We start from the raw sequence: 24,371 nt of genomic DNA, 5'->3' as shown, positions 1-24,371 counted from the left end.
AGTTATGAGTGCATTGTCTTGCTTCCTGGTGAACTTTGCCCAGAACTGTTACCACCTCATTTTTTTTTTTTTAATTGAAAGCTGTATAATTAACCCTCAAGATTTCTTCATTAAAAGATTACTATTGTAGATTGACCCACAGGGAGTTAGTACAATAAAATTATTTTTGATCATTTTATATGAAATAATTATGGGCCAATCTTCTGTAATCTTGAGTTGAAGGGGTTATCTTGCTTAATGTTAATAACTTTTGATACACCAGCTACCTTTTAAAAATTAACGTAGTTTTTTTTTTTTTTTTTTTTTTGCTTCTGTGGAAGGCAGGCTGCATTTTGTAGGATTTACAGTTTACATAGTTACTGTTTTATGTCAGTTGGATTAATTATGTTTTGGGTGGAAACTCTGTTTGGTTCAACCAATATTTGAATGCTAGTTTTGTTCTGTGAACAAATAGAAATACAGAGATCAGTAAGACATGACTCTTTCCCCCTAAGTAAAAGCTTAGGTTGGAGTTTTCAACCTGGGCATTTTGAGCCAAATAGTTCTTTATGTTGGGTGGGGGAGGGCCTACAGCGGAGGCTGCCTGTACATTGTAGGATGTTTAGTAACATCCCTGGCTTCTACCTACTAGAGAGATGCCAGTAGCACCACCCAAGTTGTGACAATCATCTTTGCCAAGAACTTTGAGCCTCTACCTGGAAACAGTTCATAGGGCTCAAAAAGCAAAGTGGCCTAGGACCCATGTAGTTAACAAGCTTGCCCTGTTGGAGAACCACTGCATAGCTGAACAACATGGGTGAGACTAGTGTCAGGGTAAAGGAGCTCTTGACTGAAGATTGGCCGTGCACAGAAAACAAAGTGAGTGCGTATGGATATTTGGGGATTTACCTTCATTAGGCCACAGTTGGTTAGTGTTAGGTGTACACCAACGTTATTCCCTCTTTAGAAACAGCCATGCACGTAACATTTTAGCAAATCTGAAAGGCACTTCTATTCTAATTACCTAAAATTCTTATTACCTAGAATTACATGCTATGAACAACAGCAGTAAAGTCAGAAGCCAGAATCTATGTGATGTTATCTGTTTTGTGATCACAGTTGTGTTCTTCTCTTAGTTTATTTGAACAAGTTTGTGAAAAAAATTTTTGTGCTTATGTAAATACTCTTTGCTTAGATTTTTTGGTAGAATGTAAATCTTTCCCACACAATGCAATACCCCTCTTGCCCAAGGGCGAGATACAGATTGTACAGCTTGTTATTTCTGCGTTTTAGGGCTTATTCCTCTGTAGACATGTCAAAAAGACATCCGTGGGGGGTAAGGAATGCATTAGCAATTCAAGCTGATAATCTGCATGGTGAGAGTCCAGATAATTTTTTCCCCAGGTCACACAGGCAGCTCTGCACAGGTCTGTTAAACATCTGCTAGTTTTGAAAATTAAAATAAGTTCCCATCACTCAAGGCAATGAAATGTAGATGAATTGCTCTGCCAGATTGACTCTTAGAACTCCTGATGTGATGTGGGGCTAGACGGAATGGGATGTTTGCTAATAAATCAGGGAAGTAGTGATTGTTTTCCTTCTTTTTCTCTCCCACCCCCATCAGGACAAACTCACATTCTCTAGCGTGGTGCACTCTAATAATGCCTGTTGACCTTGGCCATGAGAAAACTCCAGACACAACCCCTAAACCCCGCACCGAATGTGCTCATCCTTGAAATTTACAAGCCTTAGAATCTTCCCTGCCTCCACTCCTTTTTTCTGCCTCCTATTACTCCTGGTGCTTCCTGTCAGACCGTAGTCTTGGCTGTTCAGTACCTTTAGGAGCCCTCAAAAATGTTTAATTTCTTTTAAAATCAGAAGGAAAAATAAAGAACATGATAATAATCATGAATATACAATAATGAATCCAGCCTGACCTAGAGTTGTCTTTATACCAACCAACAGAGCCCTAAAATAGAGCTTTTAATGTTTTTCTAAGAGAGAAAGGGGCCCACGAAAGTTGTCCTGGGGCCCCCGCATCCTCCTCATACACAGGTGGGTTGCTGCTCTTGCTTGCTGTGGAATGTGGCAGCAGCTCCCAGTGACTTCACACGTTTATTACAAATTCAAGGTCATCTGCACGCTAGCCCTGTGCTACCTTTCATGCTTCCTGTCTCCACACTCAGCCCAGACACGTTTTCTGCTCTGATCTTTGGTCTGCCTTCCTTCTCCTTCTCCAAGTCAAACCCGTCACTCTTTCCTGAGAGCTCTTCGATGCACACTTGCCAGGCCTCTGCATTAACACTCCAGCACCTTTGGTTAGCCAGTTTGGCCTTATTTGTGTCTCCACCACTGGATTATCTGTCCATCAAGGTCAGGAATGTTTTTGGGTTACCCCACTGTCCCCAACTTTGAATATGTTCACTGCCTGGAAAATGTTTATCTGAATATAAGGCATCAAGCCAGAACTTGCCCAAAACTTGACGACTTTGAAATCTTATCTGTGTAGAGTGGGAACAGCATGTGTTTGATAACCATCAGCATTTGCTGTTTTGCTTAGCCATCAACAATCCGTTTCTGTCTCTTCCTCATAGTATTTTCAGGTGTATTTTTGTACACCAGTCATTCACTTTAGGTGTTAGGTTACACTGAAATCTCTGACAGTCAGTTCTGTGCTACTGAAGGCTTTTAGCTGCAGGATTAAAAAAAATAGTTGATTGCACATTCAGAGTCTCGCTGCTCACACTATTTATGTAATTCTTGGGGTCTAGTTAGATCATCTGATTTTTAAAATGTTGCCTGAATTACAAAGGAATTCAGGAATATGTTATCAAAGAATTAGGAAATTAACAGTGAGATTTATTGAGCAACATAGCTAATAGGTTGTCTTGCTTTTTAAGCCTTCTTGTTTTCTAGGAGGAGCCTGAGGTCCGCGGACAAGTTGAACTGTAACTGGTATTTAGGAATTGGTAAAGACATAGGTGTGGATGCTATGTTTTCTTTTCTCTGTTAGGAAATTACTCTCCTGGTGCCACAATAAAAAATTTCACAGGTATCTAAATTGGAATTTATTTTGTGTTGTTCCACGCCTTTGTCAATAATCACATTTTCTACCTTCTAGTTTATTACTGTTATTATTTTTCATGCCAGGTGTTTCTTAATTGTTGGCATAAGTATTTATTGAATGCTTATATGTGGGAGTGAGAGAGTCAGGCCAGTGCTAAAGAGTAGGGAATAACCCCTAGACAGTGAAGTGACTGTTGTCTTGTTTGCACATTAAAAAAAAAAGATTAGGAATCCTTGCTCTATATACTAGAAATGTTTGATGTTCTCTTTTCTTCTCTTCAAACAGGGAAAACTTAGAAATACTTATAGGCTCTACTGTCAACTAACTGCACCCTCCTAATATTGGCATCTGCATATTTTTACCATTTCAATATCAGATTGCCTCTGATGTTGTGTCACTGAAACTGACATTAACATTACATCCAAGAGTAAGACTGCAGTGTGATTTTTGGCTCCTGGTCTTCTGTTCTTTCGGCAACAATTTTTTATAAATATAGTCAAGAAAATAGAAATAGAGTCTTCACTGCTACCTTCCCTTCAGAATTATTTTCTCCTAGTATTGTGGTTCCTGATAGCCTTTATTCCTATAGAAATGGCAATTTGAAAAATTCCTTCTGTGAATCTGAGGGCTGTACACAGGGAAAGCTTCTTCGATAGTGCTTTGGTGTAAGTTATTTAAGAAGGACAATCTACCCAGGCTTATCAAGCAGATAGCCTGAAATTTGAACCTGGAGTATTCTTTAGTGTTCCAAGCCTGCAGGAAAAGAAATAATCTTGGCTTAAACTAAATAAGTTAACAGAATACAATTTGAACAATGAACAAGAATGCTGTTTGAAAATTATCTTGGGTTTTTTATGTCAAGTTAATATTCTCACTGAATTTCTATTATGTTTGTAAAGCAGTTTTCTCCTAGACCAAAAATCCTAGTAATAAAACCACAACAGTATGAGAGTTAGAAGCACACAGTATAGGCTGATGAGTAAATGTTAATGACACTTTGAAAGGAAATAAACCAAATGATATAATGTAAATATCCTTTGTGCTTATCAAAAATAAGTCACTTCATGTTCTGTTCCTGCAATATTTCTGTAAATCTGCTAAAAATAGAAAGGTAAAGGTCTAAGATCATAAATTCTTTGATGCCCTTTCCTTAAAAGTAAGGAATTCTTGTCTTGGATTCTTATGTAATATACTTATTTATAATCTCACTTGTTCTGATTGCAGGTGGCCTCTTACCCTCTTTACATCCATGTGAATGTGTGTGCTTTGATGTGTACATATGAGAGACAAGAACAAAAGTAAATGTCAAATATCCGAATTCCCGTTTCAGTGAGCTTTCATGGAGTAAATTCTTTTTGTCTACTTGCCTGTGATCTCTTCTAATATGACTTGCGTTAATGACCTTTAAGAAATCTTTTAATAAAATAAAAAATGTTATTAAAATCTTTTAATAAAATAAAAAATGTTATTAAAATCTTTTAATAAAAAAAGTTATTAAAATCTTCTTCATACGTGTTACTTGAATTTACTCTTGGCAAGGACCAGTTAGTACCATTTTATGAAATCACAAGCTCATGGGCTTGTGATAAAACATACAAGTGCCTTAAATTTGGCATTGGTAAATTTGGCACGCCGACTCACTTGAAAAATGCTCTGAACTGCTCTGCCTCATGCTGGTGGGAAGTCAGATGGAAATGACTTTCTAGAGAGTTTAGCTGGCCTCCGAGCTTAATCGGTACTCACTCTCCTTATCCCCCGATAGCTGCTCTGAGATTTTAATGCACATTGAAGGACAATATGATAACTTAACCTGGAAAATTAGCATTTTGGTAAGGGTCTTTAACTTCATTAGTATTTTCATACCACTTTGGTACTAGAAATTGTAAAGATATTAAAGGGTGTGGACAATGTGGAATGTATGTCCCAGACCCAGCAATGTATACTGACTCCCTCACTACAGCCCAGAACCAGAAATCCTGCTAACTACTTCTCCCCATCCTAGCCTGAATTGCACTCTCCACCTAGGTTGGTTTTACAATGGCCTGATGCCTGAAAGCTGGTAGAAACTGTATAGGAAAATAGGGTTGGGATAAATTTCTGGGCTGACAAAGGATAGAGGAATATGCCTCTTTTTCCCCTTGTCCAGGTATATCAGCAACTCTAAGATGCAGATGTATCAGTATGGCTCTACTGGGCATGTTCTAGTTAAATGGTAGACCCACTACTTCTGGAAGCTTGTTTTCCATTATATTCCCACCTGCAGCTTTTCAAAGACTTAATCTCTTCTCTAATGATCTCATGTGCTCTGTTTTGCCCGTGCTCTACGTTCCGAGTGGGTCAACATTGCAGTGGGTCAATGAGAAGAAATAGAGGGGAAAAATGTAAGAACCAGAAAGAAACCTGTTAAGTTTGCACTTGTGCATTAAGCGTATTGGCGTAAGCCTTAAACTCTAGAAAACACAGTGTAATGCTGTGAAGTGCCACTGATACAGTAAAAGTTCATTTTTGTGCTGTGTCCCTATTTAGTGATGAATATGATCTTGCATAAAAGATGAGGATCTGTAAGGCCGGGCGCAGTGGCTCATGAGGTCAGGAGTTCGAGATTAGCCTGACCAACGTGATGAAACCCCGTCTCTACTAAAAATACAAAAATTAGCCGGGCGTGGTGATGCGCGCCTGTAATCCCAGCTACTCAGGAGGCTGAGGCAGGAGAATCGCTTGAACCAGGGAGGCGGAGGTTGCTGTGAGCTGAGATCACGCTACTGCATGCCAGCCTAGGCAACAGCGTGAGACTCCGTCTCAAAAAAAAAAAAAAAAAAAAGATGAGGATCTGTGTGTACCTGCCAGGTGATGTGTGAGGTACCATGAATAACATAGCAATATCCTAACTGTTCAGGTATGAGGAGTGACCCCCCAGGAATATAATTGCAATTAAACTTGCAAATTATGTGGGGATACTCTATTTCAGGGCAATAAAATAAATTATATCTAGAGCTCATAACTCTTACACATACTTGGCTAGGTCTATGCAGCAAAGCCCAGGTGATACTGAGGCTTCAACTTTGGGATTTGTTTGGTGCTGACTCTGCCACTTGGTGAAATTTGATATGATCTCAGTGCGAGTGTCACATGATCAGTCTGCTTGACCCAACATGCCAGAATGCCATTTCTCAGCCCACTCTCTTTTCCGCATACATACCTACCTCCTGGAGAGGGCTGGGCGGGAGCTACGGGAGCTACATGTGGCAAGAGCCCTCACTGCTTTTGTTACACAAATTTCAACACATATGGCTTGATGGAGTGTGATTGCAGTAGCATGAGTGTTTGGTGATGAAACTTGCATGTCCTTTGCTGGGAGAAGCATAATTATAAGATTTTTGTATTCACATATCCACGTGTGAGGTATGAGCAGGAACAGGGTCTGTTTAATAGCATTAGATTGCTTTCAGATTTGAAATATTTCCTTTTAGAAATATATTAAGTGTAAACAAAATACGTTTAATTTTTTAAAAAAACTATGCCTTTGTACAAATTGTTTATCATTTACAGAGGTCTAAAAAAGTAGGAGAAAAGTTAAGAAGCTCACAAAATCAATCAGATCTAAAGATGGCAAAGATTGATTACCATCTCCTTAAAAGCTTCAGTGCATGTGTTTACAGTATCATTCTATTTGCCTCTGCTCAGATTCTTACTTTCCAATTCTAGGACAACCCAAAGTGTATAGATCATAAGCCATAACTGATCCTACCTTACATAATACATTAAATATAAAATATTTATGGCCAGGCATGGTGACCAGTTCCTGTCATCCCAGCACTTTAGGAGACCAAGGCAGCAGGAACACTTGAGACCAGGAAGTTGAGACCAGCCTGGGCAACATACTCAGACCTTGTCTCTACAAAAAAAAATTAGCCAGGTATAGTGGTATGGGCCTGTACTCCCAACTGTCTAAAAAAAGGCAACTTGAGAAAGTTTCTACCTTCTGAAACAATCTATGCCTTGATTCTATCACTTAGTATTTTAGTTATTCCTATCAAATACATGACTGTGTTAATTTCTCTTGCCACAAAAATGCTGCAAAGCCACAAACTCACTCCAAAATTTAGTGGCTTAGAACAATAACCATTTATTATAGACCACAAGCTCAAGGGTCAGCTGATCTTGGCTTAGCTTGGCTACATTTGATATAAAACAGTAGAAATTTAGAAATTGAATATATGTAGAATATCTCTCGTACCAAAAATGAAGAGGAATAATAGATTTCGATTTTAATTTGTTGTATTCTGTGCGGGGTGCTAATCTGTCCTAGCTGTCAGAACCAGTAGAAGCCATACTGGAAAATCATTTATTTGTTACTATCAAATTTATTTCAGTGAATGCCATTCAAACCACTATCTCTGAGGAGCCCAGTTACCAAGTCTTCCACCTTGTTAGCAACGTGGACTTAAATGCACTAATTCTAGAATGAGATTTTAGCAAAGCACCAGCATTTGAGATTTGTGCAAATTGAGCTCTTAAACCGTGTGTATGTGTGTGTGTGCGTGTGTTCTATCACTACCACTATATACCATACAAGTAGCTGTATAGCAGGTATATATACATGTGTTTATGTACATAGGTAGGTATATGTCAACTGTTGAAAAACTAGAAAATACACATTAAATAAAGTAAGAGTTGATAAACATTAATAGTTGGAACATTGGGAGATTTGGACTGCTAGTTTGCAGATTCAGTTGGCTGCATTTGATTTAAGGAAAGAACTAACTTTGGAGAAATTTGTGTTTGCATTTCAGGAGAAATTTCTTAAAGAGGAAACTACCAGGTTAGTAGATATTAACATCTAGTGATTTAAATTTGAGAAATGCAAATTCGACATTTAAGCTATGGGTTTGCTTCCCGTTTTACTTGCTCTAAAAGTAATTTTTTTAAAAGCCAATAACAAAGACATGCAAAATAGTATGCCATGGGGGAAAAATTACTTGAAAATAGTATTCAAGATTGAAAAATTTAAAAAGCTTGACATCCAGGAATGACACCAGGAATGCCAGCTGGCTTGTTCTGGCAAAAAGCAAGCATGTGCTTTGGAGTAACACTCTTGATTAGACTCTAGGCGGGTTTTGAGCCCTTCTGATTATCTAAATAGATGTGGAAGTGACTTATCTTGGTTTTTCTGAGTCAAATGAGATAATGAGCAAAGGCCTTAGTAGATCTTTGATTTTTGCCTCTAACCCTTCTTCTATCTGCGTGTTCACAAGGTCAAGGCTGATGAGATACGGCAATATTGAGAGAATCAGAATAGGAGAAAGATCTCAAATATATATATATATATATTTTTTTTTTCCCTTCGGTGACTGTATGAGACACATCAGTAAAACTTAAAGACAGGCCAGGCGTTGTGGCTCATGCCTATAATCCCAGCACTGTGGGAGGCCGAGGCGGGCAGATCTCTTGAGGTCAGGAGTGGCAACATGGCAGAAACCCGTCTCTACTAAAAAATACAAAAATTAGCCGGGTGTAGTGGTGCACGCCTGTAGTCCCAGCTACTCGGGAGGTTAAGGCATAAGAATCGCTTGAACCCAGGAGGCAGAGGTTGCAGTGAGCCGAAATCACCCCAGTACACTCCAGCCTGGGCAACTGAGCGAGATTCTGTCTCAGAAAAAACAAAACAAAAGACACACAGAAAAACTGTAAAGACAAAATGAAAGAGATGAACTTTTTACATCTCGCTCATTTCATCACATACTATATAGTATGTGTATGGTTTCATATATGTTTGTGTGTGTGTGTGTATATATATATATATATATGAAGTTAAAAGAACATTCACCTTTTAGGACTAAATGGACATTGACTAGATTGTGAACTGTTTTTGAGGCTAAGAGTTTGGTTGCCATGCATAAGGCTCTATTTTTTGTAATTCCACTTTTATATTCATTTATATCAGTCCTAGCAGTAGATGCCAGTCTTACTGGGTCCCGCCTAAATGCATGCTTCAGATGTTGGTTATTAATTTCACGAGTAGTGAATAACAAAGGCTCCTATTGAGGGACCTCTTGGTTTCCTACTGGGCACCAGCAGCAAGCATGACTTACTGGCCTTCTTAGGAGCGGGTAGGAGTTTTGGGTCAACTTGAGAACATCTATCCTTTGAGTAGTAAAAAAAAGCTTGGTATTAGGTTGGCACAAAAGTAATTGCGATTTTTGCACCAACCTAATATCAACAGAGGCCATGAAAAACATCGAGGGAGGATAGCTTGTAATTAGAAGCCAGATCAACAGTGACCCAAAAAGAATTTCAGGTTTCCAGGAGTGAAATATGTAGATTACTCCTCTGAAAGGAATTGTTTTTCTCCCATTCACTTTTATGGCAAATCATTTCTTAAGCCGAAACTCAAGCTCTGAAATAATTGTGCAGCAAATAGTGGCTGTGATTAGATGTGGCAACTCTCCACAAGGGTAAATAGAAACCACGTGCAGTTTCAGTCATCACATTTTATTTTTCTTTTTTACTAGCTTCTCTATTTTTGCTCACCACAAATACATGCACATACACACACACACACACACACACACACACACACACACACACACAGAGGCAAAGGCTTGGAAAATTGCAATTTTCCATTTTAATTTGAGAGGCAGCCCGGTCACATTAACAGAACCCTTGACAGAATAGGTTGAATTCCCTTCTCTGTCCCTGTAACCCAATGGCCTTGGACATATCCTTACCCGGTGCCCTTTCCTCCCTCTTAGGGTCCACTTATGTGATTCTAATTTTAATTTCAGTTCTCTGTTAGTGATGAAATGAGCAACTGCAGATGTTCCGCTTCCACTGGAAATACTTTTTTGGCATTTAAAAGAAAACCCTACAGATGAATTACTCCCCTAAAGGGTTCACTCAGATTTTCTAGATTATGATTCTAGAAAACAGTTCTTTACATTTGACAATGGAAAATTTAAATGTTTTAATATGAAAATGTAAAGCACTCTTGTGGAGTATAGTTGAATTTTGCCCAGGTTAAGGGAATCCAGTATTTATGTCAGGAAACCACGGATGGGATAGAAATAGTTATCGCTGCAAAGCCAGGCACAGTGGCACATGCCTGTAATCCCAGCATTTTGGGAGGCTGAGGCAGGAGGATCACTTGAGGCCAGGAGTTCGAGACCAGCCTGGCCAACATGGTGAAACCCTGTCTCTACTAAAAATACAAAAATTATCTGGGGCGTGGTGGCACAGGCCTGTAATCCCAGCTACTCGGGAGGCTGAGGCAGGAGAATAGCTTGAACCTAGGAGGCAGAGAGGTTGCCGTGAGCCGAGATCACGCCACTGCACTCTAGTCTGGGTGATGGAGTGTGACAGTGTATCCCAAAAAAAAAAAAAAAATTGAGATTATGCAAGAATCTGACTCAAAGAAGTTTGAACTGATTAAAAAGTACCAAATACTTCATTATATGAGGCCAGCTATTTAGACTAGTCAGCGAGTGGTTCAGATGCAGAAAATAGATGGCTTTCATTAGCCAGAAACCTTAAAATTACATAAATCCACGGATGCAACTAAGCTATGGATCTGTGCCCTCTCCTTGCCAAACAGGACCTTTCAGCCAGCAAAACAGAGAGCTCCTTGTTCACTTTTCCCTCCTAGTTGGGACCCTGTTGAGGAGGAATGCTGCCAAGCCTGCTCTATAAGGAATTTTGATCTCCTAGATGATAACAGAGAGAAACTTTTTGGAGAAAGGGAACACCCTGTTTGAAAGGACAACAAGAGAACTTGTTCAAGAAGGTGGCTTTGCATTTAATTGAAAATTGTAGCAACTGTAGGCGTAGGGTTTCCAGATTCACCTCTGCAGACTGGTCCAGATTAGGTATATATGTTTATATTTGTTTATGTTATCCCCTTAAGGCTCTTTTAAAGCCATTTCTAAAAATTGCTTTGGAAAGTCCATTTCACTTCAGTATTCTTTATATTGTGGCTCAAAATATTTTTTTTCTGGTAACAAAAATATTTTTTTTTCTGTTTTTAAGACTTGTAGCATTTTTAAGTTTGATATGTACATCTCTGTAGTTCAGAGCACTTGGTAAACAGCCTCTTGCTTTTGAGGCAGTTTGTGAATGCTTCATTGTTTATAGCTGGTTATTTTGTTCGTTGTCAGGAACACTGTTTTCCCATGGGAAAGCATCTCCAGTTTTCTGATGTCAGTGGCAAGTCATTCAGTTGACAAGAGTTACCTTCATATTCAGTCTTAGAAATGCATAGACCACGAATGAGAAGTGCATAGACCACGAATGGCCAGTTATATCACAGTTCTCACCTTTTAAATGTTTCTTAGATTTTTGCAAAGTAACCTTAACTCACCTTAGAATAGTGTTAAGACATAAATAGAACTAAAATATAGTAGTTACGTGGTTATGTTTCCCATCTACTAAGGTATTTATATTTCTTTTAGAAAAGAAAAATGTTTAAAAAAATTAGGAATAATTATCTTTAGGATGACTTTGTAAGACTGTGCTTTTTTACTGGCAGCAAATATCTTACTCAAAGCTTTCAATTTTAAGAGTGTCCGTATTAACAGATCCTGAATAGGACCCTGTGTATGATTTATTAAGTCATTTCTTTGAGGCGTCATTCAGGAAAAGGGAGTTAACCCTTGGATGGCAATGTTTAATGTGGCCACATTTCCTTCTGGCTGAATGCCAGGGAGTGGCTGCATTTAGCAACCAGGCTTTGTTTCATAAATGGGTTATTTGATGCAGGTGAGGATGCCGTGGGTTTTTTTGTCTTGTTTTAATCAAGGGAGACAGGAATATGTAGTGAAAGCATGGAATTGTTTGCAGATGGGCTTCAGTAAGAATAGGAAGACTTCTGGTTCAATTTGTATCTCCAAGCTGATTGCTCTGATTTCCATATACACACCTGGTGTTCGTTCGGGGAAAAAATTTTGCTTGAGAAACATGGCTTTTGTGAGTTGGTATTTATTTGTGAAGGGCCTCTTGTCAAATGTAAAAAGATCTGTACATATAACCCATTTTACAATTTCTAATTCAACAGTTTTCCCTAATTATTGAGGATTTGAAGTTTAAATTATTAAACGATCTCCCCTTGAAGAAAATAGAGTATGTTAGTCATCACGATTCTCCAAATATTTGTTTTTAAAGTTAATATTAAATCTCATCTGGTGGAAAACCTGAAAGGAACTGAAGCATATATTTTCTAGTCTAAACTCTCATTGTTAAAATGAAGACAACATGAGACAGTTATAGGGCCATAATCAAGTTAATTGAAAAAAATGTTTTAAAAATTACTACTTTTTGGTAGTCAACATACACATATATGCCAACAGATGGCATTCAAAAATGACAAGAACATGAGACAATTATAGGGTCATAATCAATTTATTTGAAAAAAATGTTTAAAAAATTACCTTTCTGATAGTCAGCATACACACATATGCCAACAGATGACATTAAAATACCTGTAAAGTCAAGAAGCAGGGAGGATGACAAAGTGAAAAATAGAAGAAATCAAAGGAAGTTAAGTCAAAAGGGGAAAAAAAAATTAAGAAGCATTTACTTGGTTTTTCAGGTAGGGTGACCCAGTGTATTTTGCCAAAAACTTTCCTGGTCTTAGCACCAAATGTCTCAGAACATGGCAGCTGACCTCCCTCACAGTGAGTGATCCCAGAGAGCAATGGGTGATGCCCTTCATGACCTTGTTTTGGATGTTACACATCATCATGCCCTCCATGACCTTTCTGTTAGCAAAGGGTTTGTTTTTAAAAGAGTTGCAGCATCTTTAATTCTGATATATACATGCTCGGAAGTTACACCGTCATCACTTCTGCTGTACTCCATTTGTTGCACAGACAGACCCTGATACATTGTGGAGTTGCGCTCAAGGTCCGTGAATAGCAGGAGGCAGGGACTACTGGAGGCCTTCTTGGAGGCTGGCTACCCTGAGGAGAGAAATTGTCAATTAAATGCTCCTTGCGGGGAGGAAATGGAATCAAGGGCATTTGTATTGACCAAGAAGGTAGAACACTTTCCTTAGACATTGTAATGAACAGATTGTGGATAAACAGAGGTACAGAGCGTTTGAGGCAGAGAGGAGGAGATTGATTCAACAGAATATTTACCAGCTGTGGTAAAGGCTCATTAGTGTCTCCGTACAGTTACCAACATGCTGCCAGAACTGGAAATCTTCGGGACAGGAATGAATTCGGAAGGTGAACAGAATAAAGTACTGTGGGAACAATGGCGATTCCATTAGTGGATTGTACGTTCCTTAAGGGCAGGGCCCTCCATAGCATCTGATGTAGGGCCTTATCCACAGATATCTGATTATTATTTGACTTACTTTAACATTTTTGCAGTGTTATTATCTGTACTACTTATTTCAGTAAGATTGGCAACATTTGCATTTTAATTTCTAAGATCAAGACAATGAATTTCCTCTTAATCCCTCAGGAAAGCTGTGAAATTTAAATTTATAGCGCATTCTACTTAGCCTGCTGCTTTGCATTTGTCAGAGAATAAGACCCCCCAGTTTCATGGAAGTCACAGGAAGTGGCAAGGGGCTCAGATGGAGGAGTTGAGGGGTTCTAGCTATTTCTGCAGATCTGGATATTTTGGCATCGGCTGCTTTGACTTAACCATCTGGCAATGTAAGGGCAGAATTTTGTTAAATATTGGAAAAGTTACTTGAAAACATGGTTCTAGAGATTTTTGCCAGCGGCTTTTGCACTCATGACTTGGTTCAGTCTAAGACCTGTTTTTTTTATTGTTGTCGTAAGGACCTAGGTCCTCCGTTGGGTTTTGACGAAATATGTGTAAAAATGACTAAAATGGCCAGAGGTATCCTATTTTACATTTATGTGGGAAGAAATGTTTGGAAACTATTTCATTTCTTTAACCGAAAATTTCTCAGTGCAATTTTAGTTGGTGTTTTTCCTCCTGTGCACAGTTTTTAGGAATGATACAAGTTATCATGGAATCACCCAGTTCTTGAGTGTGTGAACAAATGGCTTCTGCTGGAAGTTAATTCTTCTTGGCATGGATGTCTCACATTTCCCCAGCAGCTGGATTTGACAAGGGAGGGCCTATCATGCCTTCTAATTGATTGGTTTAAGTAACACCTTTACTCCTGTGGATATATTTTTCATTTCTTGCCGAATTTTTTTTTCTTTTTGAGATACCAGAACCTATTAAGTTACATAGTACAGCTATTTCAGGACTTCCATTTTCTCTTTTAAAAAATTTTTGTAAAGGTAATGCCTGTACACAGAAGGGTTTGAAAATACAGAAGGCACCCTTTTTCATGAAGTTATTTTTGTGAAGTGGTCTGTTGCCTGCAATGGTAATAGCTAGGACCCCTTACTTACTACCCAGCAGGCACTATGCAGAGGTGCAAATGAGAAAATGTTGGCTCCTTGCAGATGGTTGGGAGAGGAGACAGCAGCACCCTTAACAGACTTTTTAAGAGCTGAGAGAGTGATAACCACAGAATATTCTGGGGGAAACCAGGTGGGATTGCCAACATACTCAGTTATATTTGTGGATGGTGAATTCTTTTTTTTTTTTTTTTGAGACGGAGTCTCGCTTTGTCGCCCAGGCTGGAGTGCAGTGGCTCAATCTCGGCTCACTGCAAGCTCCGCCTCCCAGGTTCATGCCATTCTCCTGCCTCAGCCTCTCTGAGTAGCTGGGACTACAGGCGCCTGCCACCACGCCCGGCTAATTTTTTGTATTTTTAGTAGAGACGGGGTTTCACCATGATCTTGATCTCCTGACCTCGTGATCTGCCCGCCTCGGCCTCCCAAAGTGCTGGGATTACAAGCGTGAGCCACCGCGCCCGGCCAGTGGGTGGTGAATTCTACAGTGAGTTTTTCTGTTCAAAATCATAATACAGTCACTTGCTGACTACCAACACCATGCTTGCTCTCAGTGCTGAGAGGTGGCAGGGCCTGGCAGGCATTGTGCTCTGTGTGAGTCGGAGTTTATTATGAGAATGCGGTAGCCTCCACAGTGATTATATTTATTATAGAAAAACGTGTTATTTTGTTGTCAGAACCTTTCAGCAGGTACCACAAAATCTCATATGGGAAAATGTATAAATTTTTAATGAATAAATTCCTTTCGGTATGGTAATTTCCTTCTCTGTTTTAGTGCAAAAGAAAGCACTCTCTCATAGGTGGCTAGAAATGTCTGTAGCATACATAGCACTTGATCTAAAGGAGTGTTGAAGACCGGGCTGATTCCTAATTAAGAATGAGCAAGAATAGAACTCTTTTTGATCCCTGTTCTTCCCCCTAGCCTCTGCCTTGAAGCTATGGATACTATAACTAACTGAAGCTTCTTCTTTCAGGTACCCACTGATGGCAATGCTGGCCTGCTGGCTGAACCCCAGATTGCCATGTTCTGTGGCAGACTGAACATGCACATGAATGTCCAGAATGGGAAGTGGGATTCAGATCCATCAGGGACCAAAACCTGCATTGATACCAAGGAAGGCATCCTGCAGTATTGCCAAGAAGTAAGTCCTCTCCGGTGGCTAACAGTCCATGTTGGATCACATGCATTTGTTTCCAAAAAATTTAACTTCTTATATTTTGCATCAGTATTTTAACCCTACAGTAAAAATCTTTGTTCCTAATGATTCGCCATACCATTAATATATTTATTTGCATTACCCTATGATATACATATAAATGTTTTTAAAATTACGATGTCATATTATGACCATCACTAAACAGTAAAGTTTAAGATGTCTCAGCACTTTTTTTTTTTTCTCACTCTGTCGCCCAGGTTGGAGTGCAGTGGCATGATTATGGCTTACCGTAGCCTTGACCTCCTGGGCTCAAGCAGTCCTCCCACCTCAGCCTCCCAAGTAGCCGGACTGTAGGCACATGCCACCAGGCCTGACTGATTTTTTTTAATTTTTAGTAGAGATGGGGTCTCCTTGTGTTGGCCAGGCTGTCTGAAACTCCTGGGCTCAAGCAGTCCTCTGGCTGGACCTCCCAAAGTGCTGAGATTATGGGCATGAGCCACCATGCTCAGCCCTCCACATTCCTTTCATCTTTAGTATATATCTCACCACGGCTCCACAGTCAAGGTCTTTTGGTTAAAAGTGCTAGAATTAATTTTTTTCTGTTACCAGCTTGATATATATTTTAGTTCATTTATATCTGTATGTATTCTATTATATTTTAGTTTTTTCCTCCCTTATTAGTTTTACTTTTTGACTGTTGTGTTTGTTCTATGAAATATACTCGGAAAGCTCACTTTTCACTCATTCTCTGTTGATAAACATTTTCATTGTTCCTGGTTTATTTTTTTGGCAAAAGAAAACGTATTTTTCCTTCTTGCACAAAAAAATACAAAGGGCACTCTTCTGCACTTTGCTTTTTTTTTTTTTTTTAACTTAACTTTATATCCTGGAAATCATCCTTTCTCATTTCGTGGAGATCTTCATTTTTGTTTAATTCTTTGTAGTCTTTTTGCTGTTACTATACAGGGTGCTCCTTTCTTATTCAATTAAAAATAGCTGGAGTTCCAGGCATTTTATCTCACACTTCTTAGATAGTTATCTCTAACATGTGACTGCATCTTAAGAACATTGGAAGTAATTAGTCTTATGCTTGTTGGCAAAGCAAAATTCTTGACACTCATTATAAACAGCAGATAGTCTGGCAACATTTTCTTTTGTTGTAATCCTTTTTGTACTAGAAATTTTTCTTTAGCCTACTTGGATAATGAATGTTTGTTGTTTAATTAATATTACTATTCTATTGAGATCCTTTTATTTTAAATTGTAAATACTAAAATTATTATTATTAAAAGGTTTAATTTGTTTTGATGGCACTGTTTAAGAAAGGACAATCTCTAATTACTAATTGGTGTTTTGAGAAGCAAAAAGCATCTACATTATCACAATATATTACATATTAAGTAATTTTTATCTTGAAAGAGTATGAACCGTGATGTGAAATGATGAATAGTGGAAGTCACTAATACTTAAGTTCATTATATGTATTTTTTTTTTTAAGATGACATCTTGCTCTGTCGCCCAGGCTGGAGTGCAGTGGTGCAGTCTCAGCTCACTGCAACCTCCACCTCCTGGGTATAAGTGATTCTCCTGCCTCAGCCTCCTGAGTAGCTGGGACTATAGGCACCCACCACCACGCCCAGCTAATTTTTTTTGTACTTTTAGTAGAGACAGGGTTTCACCATATTGGCCAGGCTGATCTCGAACTACTGACATTGTGATCCACCCACCTCGGCCTCCCAAAGTGCTGGGATTACAGGCATGAGCTACCGTGTATGGCCCATTATATGTATTTTTTTCAAGAACATTCTGTGTGCTGATTTACTAAGTATGGATTGATAATAAATCAGCTTTTGCCTGGGTGTATGACTTTTATAAAGTATCAATTTTAGAAATAATATTCACATTCTGCTGAAAAGTTCTTGTGGTACAATTATGTAGATAAGTTATAAATTTTATAAATCGGAACTCTGTGCATACTGAAATGTTTTTGGTTCCGTTTTATTTTTTTGAATATATGCATACAGATTTTGTATTCTGAGTGTTAAATAACCTTTTTTTTAAAGGCTAGAATTAAAATTTAGTTTATGGCATTGACCAAATTGTTCTTTTCTGGTGAATCGACTGTTTTGATACATGTGTCATAGTTTACATCTAAGTTTTTCCTCCCTTAGTTTTACATATGAATAACCAGATGTTTTCACATTTGTATGGTGGCCATACAAAAATTACTCTTCTTGACCCCGGGAACACCCTGTTTTCCCGTTTCACCTAGAGATCCTACTAATGCCTGGGCAGCTTTACTTTCTGTCTTAGCCTGTTGTTTGTCCCAGGGTGTATTAGTCTGTTCTCACATTGCTATAATAAACTACCTGAGACTGGGTAATTTATAAAGAAAAGAGGTTTAATTGGTTCATGATTCCGAAGGCTGTACGGGAAGCATGGCTGGGGAGGCCTCAGGAAACTTACAATCATGGCAGAAGGTGAAGGGGAAGCAGACACATGTTCACATGGCTGGAGCAAGAAAGAGAAAGAGTGTGAAGGGAGAGGTGCTACACACTTTCAAACACCCAGATCTCATGAGAACACTGTCACGGGACAGCACTTGAGGGATGGTGCTTAACCATTAAAACCACCCCCATGATCCAATCCCTTCCCACCAGACCCCACCTCCAACACTGGGAATTACAATTCGACATGAGATTTGGGTAGGGACACAGAGCCAAACTGTATCAAAGTGTTAAGCACAGAGTGGTTCTTCCCAGTTCTGGACTTTACCAGATTGTTGGTGGCCACCATGGGTGGAGAGAATTAGCCCTTTGCTGTCGCCTTCCTCTTGGAATTCTGGTATTATCTATGCTCTGCCTACCACCCACCCACAGAAGTCTTGTTAGATGATATGCACCAGCCAGATTCTTCAACATTAGGCACCATAAGTAAGAAAGGGCCTTAATGTCATACCTTGTGAGCCATTTTAATGGATTTGGGCTTTATTTTGTAGCAACAGGAAGTCACTAGACTTTTTTATTTATTTATTTTTATTTCTTTATTTTATTTTATTTTTGAGACAGAGTCTTGCTCTTGTTGCCCAGGCTGGAGTGCAGTGGCACAATCTTGGCTCACTGCAACCTCTGCCTCCTGGGTTCAAACAATTCTCCTGCCTCAGCCTCCCGAGTAGCTGGGATTATAGGCGCCCGCCACCACGCCCGGGATTTTTTTTATTTTCAGTAGAGACAGGGTTTCGCCATGTTGGCCAGGCTGATCTTGAACTTCTGACCTTGTGATCCACCCTCCTCAGCCTCCCAGAGTGCTGGGATTACAGGCTTGAGCTACCACACCCAGCCTAGACTTTATTTTTTCAAAGAAGAGGAGTGATTGTAGATTTACATTTAAACAAATCACCCTCTTGCTTTATCACTATGTCCCCTGCCATATGTCTTCATTCTCCCAGAGACTGCCACGCTGCATCCTCTAGCCGTGTGCTGTCCAGTACTGTAGCCACTGGCCCCATGTGGTTGTTGGGCACTTGAAATGTGGCTAGTGGAAACTGATGTGTGCTGTAATGGTAAGATAAATATCGTATCTAGAAGATATAATGTGAGAAAACCTGTAAAATGATCACATTCATTTTTATATAGATTTAACATTGAAATAGTTATGTTTTGAATATGTTGTTAAATACATCATAAATGTTACTGAGTTGTAACTATGTGATTAAAATTGATTTCACTTGTTTCTTTTGACTTTCATGTGGCAGTGAGGAAATCGAGGTTCCATAGGCAGTTGCATTCTGTTTCCGTGGAACAATGCTGTTCTCTGTGCTATCCCGAGCCACCAGTGACTCTGAGCTGTAAAGGGTCTTAGATCCCATGATCAGGCAAGTGGGAGAGGAAGGTAGAAATGAGGAGTCCCTCCATACCTTCAACCAGAACTTCACTGCATGTCACAAGTCAGGGAACAAGGCTTGTTTGGGGTCCTTTTAAATACATCTTTCATTAAATACATTTTGATGTAAGATGATTATATGCCTTTCTAGAGCCCTGTGGTGCTCTCTTTCTCCTCAGACATATGTCTTTGGATACTAAGTGTGCACTGATGAACATAACACAGGGCCTATTCTTTAAAGGGGAAGAAAAGCTTGTAAAATCATAATTTTAGCAATCTAAAAACTACATGGTGACAGTGACACTAATACCACCAGCACTGAGCATTCACAAAGGGTCACAAAGGGTCACAAAGGGTCAGCTACTATGCTAAGTACTTGCACTGGTTTTACCCACTCCGTGACACCTGTGGAGAAGAACCCAAGGAAAGCATCTTGGGGAATTGCAACACTGAAGGCAAACAAAGAGAGACGATTCCCCATGAGAGAGATGAGCAGTGGCCAGAGAGATAGGATAGGAAGTAGGAGGTGTTACATGCTGGAAGTCAAGCCATGTAAATTTCTAAATGAGGGGAAAGATAAGAGTGCAAGCATGATGCAAACAGAAAGCAGTTGAAGTGTAGTTTTTGACAAGGTAAAATCATGTCTGTCATGCAGACTGAACACATGTCAAATATTTTATTCAACTCATTAATGTGATGAACTGTAAGATGTGAAAAATGGAGAGATTTTGACTTGGAGAGATTTAAAATTCCTTCCCCAGCACACTTGAGTTGCATGGCTATGAACAGGAATCATCTGGAATTATCTGGAATATTGCCAAATTATTTCCACAGGAACACTTGCATTGCTATGAGGTGTCTGCAGTATCCATCTTTACAAAGCCGTAAGGGTGCAAAATAGCTTGTAAGGATGTAAGTAATAAAGGTGTAAGAATTTTAAGGGTGTAAATCGTAAAATAGCTTCTTTAGTAGCAAGTCAACCGGAGGAACATGCTGTAGAATCAGATAATCCTTTCCCCACCACCCTCAGGGTCTGAAAGACAACACCTGCATTTCACTGCTAGGACACCCAGGAATCTCTTTTGCTCATATCTTGTTTTTGGACGTTTGTGTGTGTGTGTGTGACAAAACATTGTTAAGATCTGGCAAATAAAAGGTCATTGCTGACCCTGTGGAATAGCATGGGGAGAAGTTATGTTGCAGTCCATTGCAGGAAAAACAACGGGGGTCAATGGTGAAGTCAGCTGTGGACTCCTGGAGGAAAGACCTAGAGGCAAAAAGACACAAAGGAAAGGCTTTGTGATTTTGTTTTTTAAATGGAAGGAATTTGGGCCGAAGGAAGCTGAAACTAAACTGTGGGAAGGACTGATATCCATCCTAAGCACTAGCCGCAGGTGTCTCTAAGAACTAGGTTTTGGCCGAGCTCCGTGGCTCAGACCTGTAGTCCCAGCGCTTTGAGTGAGAGGATCGCTTGAGCCCAGGAGTACAAGGTTACAGTAAGCTATAACTATAGTACTCAGTTCTGTAAGAACTAGGCAGAAAGGAGATCCAGTGGATATGTGATTGGCTGGGTCTTGGAAAGGGGAGGGAACATCTCCTTTTCTGAGGAAGAATGGGGAGATAGTAAGGGTGGGTTAATTAGGCAGTTTCTTTTGCCAGGTGATAAAACCCCCCTAAACAGTTTGTATTTTATATATGGAGAATATTTTCTCCCACTGATGGGAAGGATCGTAGTGAGGGGGATGCTTACCCAATTTCTTAAAAATGTACACAGAAATGAGATCCCTAGGTGCTGGAACCGAGAGTCAGTACTGCCTAAAACTTCCCCATTAGAGTCTCTCTTGTTTCCGCCTACCTTCCTGCTATGTGCTTACTCCTTTTCTCCTGCTAAGATGGGCGTCCTGGAGGAGACCAGGGACGTTGGTGGCCACGACCTCTGGTAGTGTTAGTCCCAGTTTGGCATCCCAACTTTGTTATGCCCATGGGCATTATCAGGGAGTGCTTCTGGTTGGCACTGCTTTGAGTTACACATCTGCCCTTGGAGCTGCCACCGTATCTTCAGGGACTCAATATCAGGACTAGCCCATCTTGGCCCTGTGGGTGTGGCCATGTGGTGTGGGGAGAGGAGCTGTTACCAGAAGAGGAATGAAGAATGGCATGGGCAAAATAGAAGAACGACCCCACTGCTGCAACACAGTGGGTATGGATTAGAAAAGGCTTGTAGGCTGGACAGGGCGAGGTGAGGGAGTGCATCATGCATTAGGATTTTAAGTGGCTTTTTGGGGAGTATTGAGCAGGTGGCAGGGAGAGAAGTGTACTCAGAAGTTTTAGACAGTGTTGACATTTTCTATCAAATTGTGCATCTTGAATTCTCTAGAACATTCTTTATAGATATTTCAGGATCTTCCTGCCACTTTCCACATTGTAGCTATTCTGGTGTTTTTCTTTTATAATTAGAAATAATGAATAGTTCTCATTTGTAGGCTTGGATTTTCGTGTGTGTGTGTGTGTGTGTGTGTGTGTGTGTGTGTGTGTGTTGGAAAGTTCATTTTGCCTTTCTTTTTTTAACTTCATGTTTTTATTTTTTAAACAGTATTGATGGATTCATTGCTAGGAGCCGCAAGGAAAAGAATACTGTCAACAATGTTACCATATTTCTTTCTCACAGGTTTTATAAGTTGTATTATTTTTATATTTTCAAAGTTACAATCTTACCGTCTCCTCTGTTGCCATAATTCTCATTCATAGGGTCGGTCTTTAACTGGACTCATTGTTTACAGCTAGTCTTTTCATCAGATGATCTCAAACCCTGTATTATGTTAATATTTTGATTCCCTTTTGTTGGATGACTTCATCTTAATCATTCTTATTGTCGAACAGTGTTTTTCTTATTGTTGAACAATTGCTTCATTAGGTATAGAATTCCTGGTTGATGGGTGTTTGATTCAGCACCATGGAAATTCACAGTATTCTGGTATCTGTCATTGGGCAAATTCTTCTTCTTCTTTTTTTTTCTTTGAAAAAAATGCGTGGAAACCATTAGTTACCATTAACAGAGCTACTCATTTAGTGATTTTTTTTTCTCCCGATAGTGGTGGATGAATTTTTTACTTTGTGATCTCACTTTGTGTCTCTCATGACCAAAATATTTTAGAGAGAGCTAGCTGGCTGAGTCTGAGGTGGCTGTTAGCAGTCTGGTCCTAAGATAGAACAAAACCAACAGAACTCATCACTGTCACGTCATTTTGACTTTTTGCTCACCAGTTTAACTTACTTGTTTAATTTGTTTTTCCAAAGGATTGCTTCGCATTATGCATGTTGGTGCTTAGCTTAACGTGATCGTTGACTGTGAATTATCTACTCTGCTCCTTTCAAAGTCTCATGCTTCTCTGAATTTGTATTTTGTGTTACTGGCTTGTTTTGTTGTTATCATTCATAGTGTTTTCTTTGCCCTTGATTTCTTTGATCCAGTTTTTGGTCAAGAGCAAGATTCAAGAGAAAAAGTAAAAACACAGTCTTTTTTCTTTGCTCTTGGTTATAAACCCTTGTAAAGTTTGAGAAGATAATTTGGATCTTATGGTTTAAATTGAGTCTTTGTTTAATCCCAAGTCTTCCAAATTCTTTGTGCTTGTGTATTCTTTCCTCTTTTCCAATCATAATAGTTTTGCTTCTGCCTAGTCATCGTTCAAATACCTGCCTTTCAATGCATTTAAAAAATATTTTGTGTTAGCACCATTTGAGATTTTTTCCCCCTTTTTTTTCGAGTATGTATTGAGGACTGTTATGGGATGAATGTTTGTGTTCCCCCAAAATTTAGATACTGAAGCCCTAACCCCAGTCATGATGGTATTCGGAGATGATACCTTTGGGAGGTGATAATTGTTAGATGAGGTCATGAGTATGTGCCCTCGTGATGGAACTAGTGCCCTTATAAGAAAACATACCAAAGAGCTTGCCTTTTTCTCCCTGCTCAAACAAAGAAGAGTCACATGAGGACATAGCGAGGAGGTGGCTGTCTGCAAGCAAGGAAGAGCGGCCTCACCAGAACTCGGTCGTGCTGGCACCTTGGTTTTGGACTTCCAGCTTCCAGAGCTGTGACAAAAGACATTTTTGTTGTTTAAGCCATTCACAGTGAGGTAGCATTTTGAGCTAAGACAAAGACCTACTGTGGCTTCTGTAGGCAAAAGCCCTACAGACCCCAAGTGTTGTGAGAATTAACATTTCTAGGGATCATGCCTTACAGCGGATTTTATCCAACACTTAGCTCTGACTTAGAGCATGCTAGTCATCATTAGGTAGATGCCTGAGGATGGTCAATTTCTGGTACAGAGATTGGAGCGGTATGGGCAGGAGTTCTGTATCCAGCTTATGCTGAGAGAGCTGCCCATAAAATGGAGCCTGTGCTTTCCTTTTGCAGAGATCGTTTCTTTCCATTGATAGAATTCTTTTTTTTTTCTATTTCTTTTTCTTTTTCTTTTTTTTTTTGACAGAATCTCACTCCATCGCCCAGGCTGGAGTGCGGTGGCATGATCTCAGTCCACTGCAACCTCTGCCTCCTGGGTTCAAGTGATTCTCATGCCTCAGCCTCCTGAGTAGCTGGGATTACAGGTGCACGCCACCACATGTGGCTAATTTTTGTATTTTGGTAGAGATGGGGTTTCACCATGTTGGCTAGGTTGGTCTTGAACTCTAGTGATTTACCTGCCTTGGCTCCAAAAGTGCTAGGATTACAGGCATGAGCCACTGCTCCCAGCCTTCCATCGACAGAATTCTAAAGAGATGTTTAGGCAAGAGTTTGTGGAATGTTGGCCCATAGTCCAGATTTGCCTTCAGTTTATTTTTATCCACTTCAAATGCAAAGGTCATGATAACTCAATAGTAAAGTCATAAATCCATAGTATGACT

General features: G+C 39.6%; 1 protein-coding gene across 3 annotated transcripts in view; it reads left to right on the top strand.

Annotated features, from left to right (window-relative positions):
* Positions 1-24,371, top strand: part of APP (amyloid beta precursor protein) — a 287,620-nt gene that overhangs the window by 44,589 nt on the left and 218,660 nt on the right. For all 3 annotated transcript variants that reach the window (XM_030806169.1, XM_030806168.1, XM_030806167.1), the window contains exon 2: positions 15,402-15,569. In XM_030806169.1, coding sequence (XP_030662029.1) covers positions 15,402-15,569 — 168 coding nt within the window. The remainder of the gene's footprint in view (positions 1-15,401; positions 15,570-24,371) is intronic.

The sequence above is a fragment of the Nomascus leucogenys genome, chromosome 25 (genome assembly GCF_006542625.1).
Source record: "Nomascus leucogenys isolate Asia chromosome 25, Asia_NLE_v1, whole genome shotgun sequence".
In the NCBI taxonomy this organism is placed as follows: Eukaryota; Metazoa; Chordata; class Mammalia; order Primates; family Hylobatidae; genus Nomascus; species Nomascus leucogenys.
This window is presented reverse-complemented; position numbering and strand designations above follow the sequence as displayed.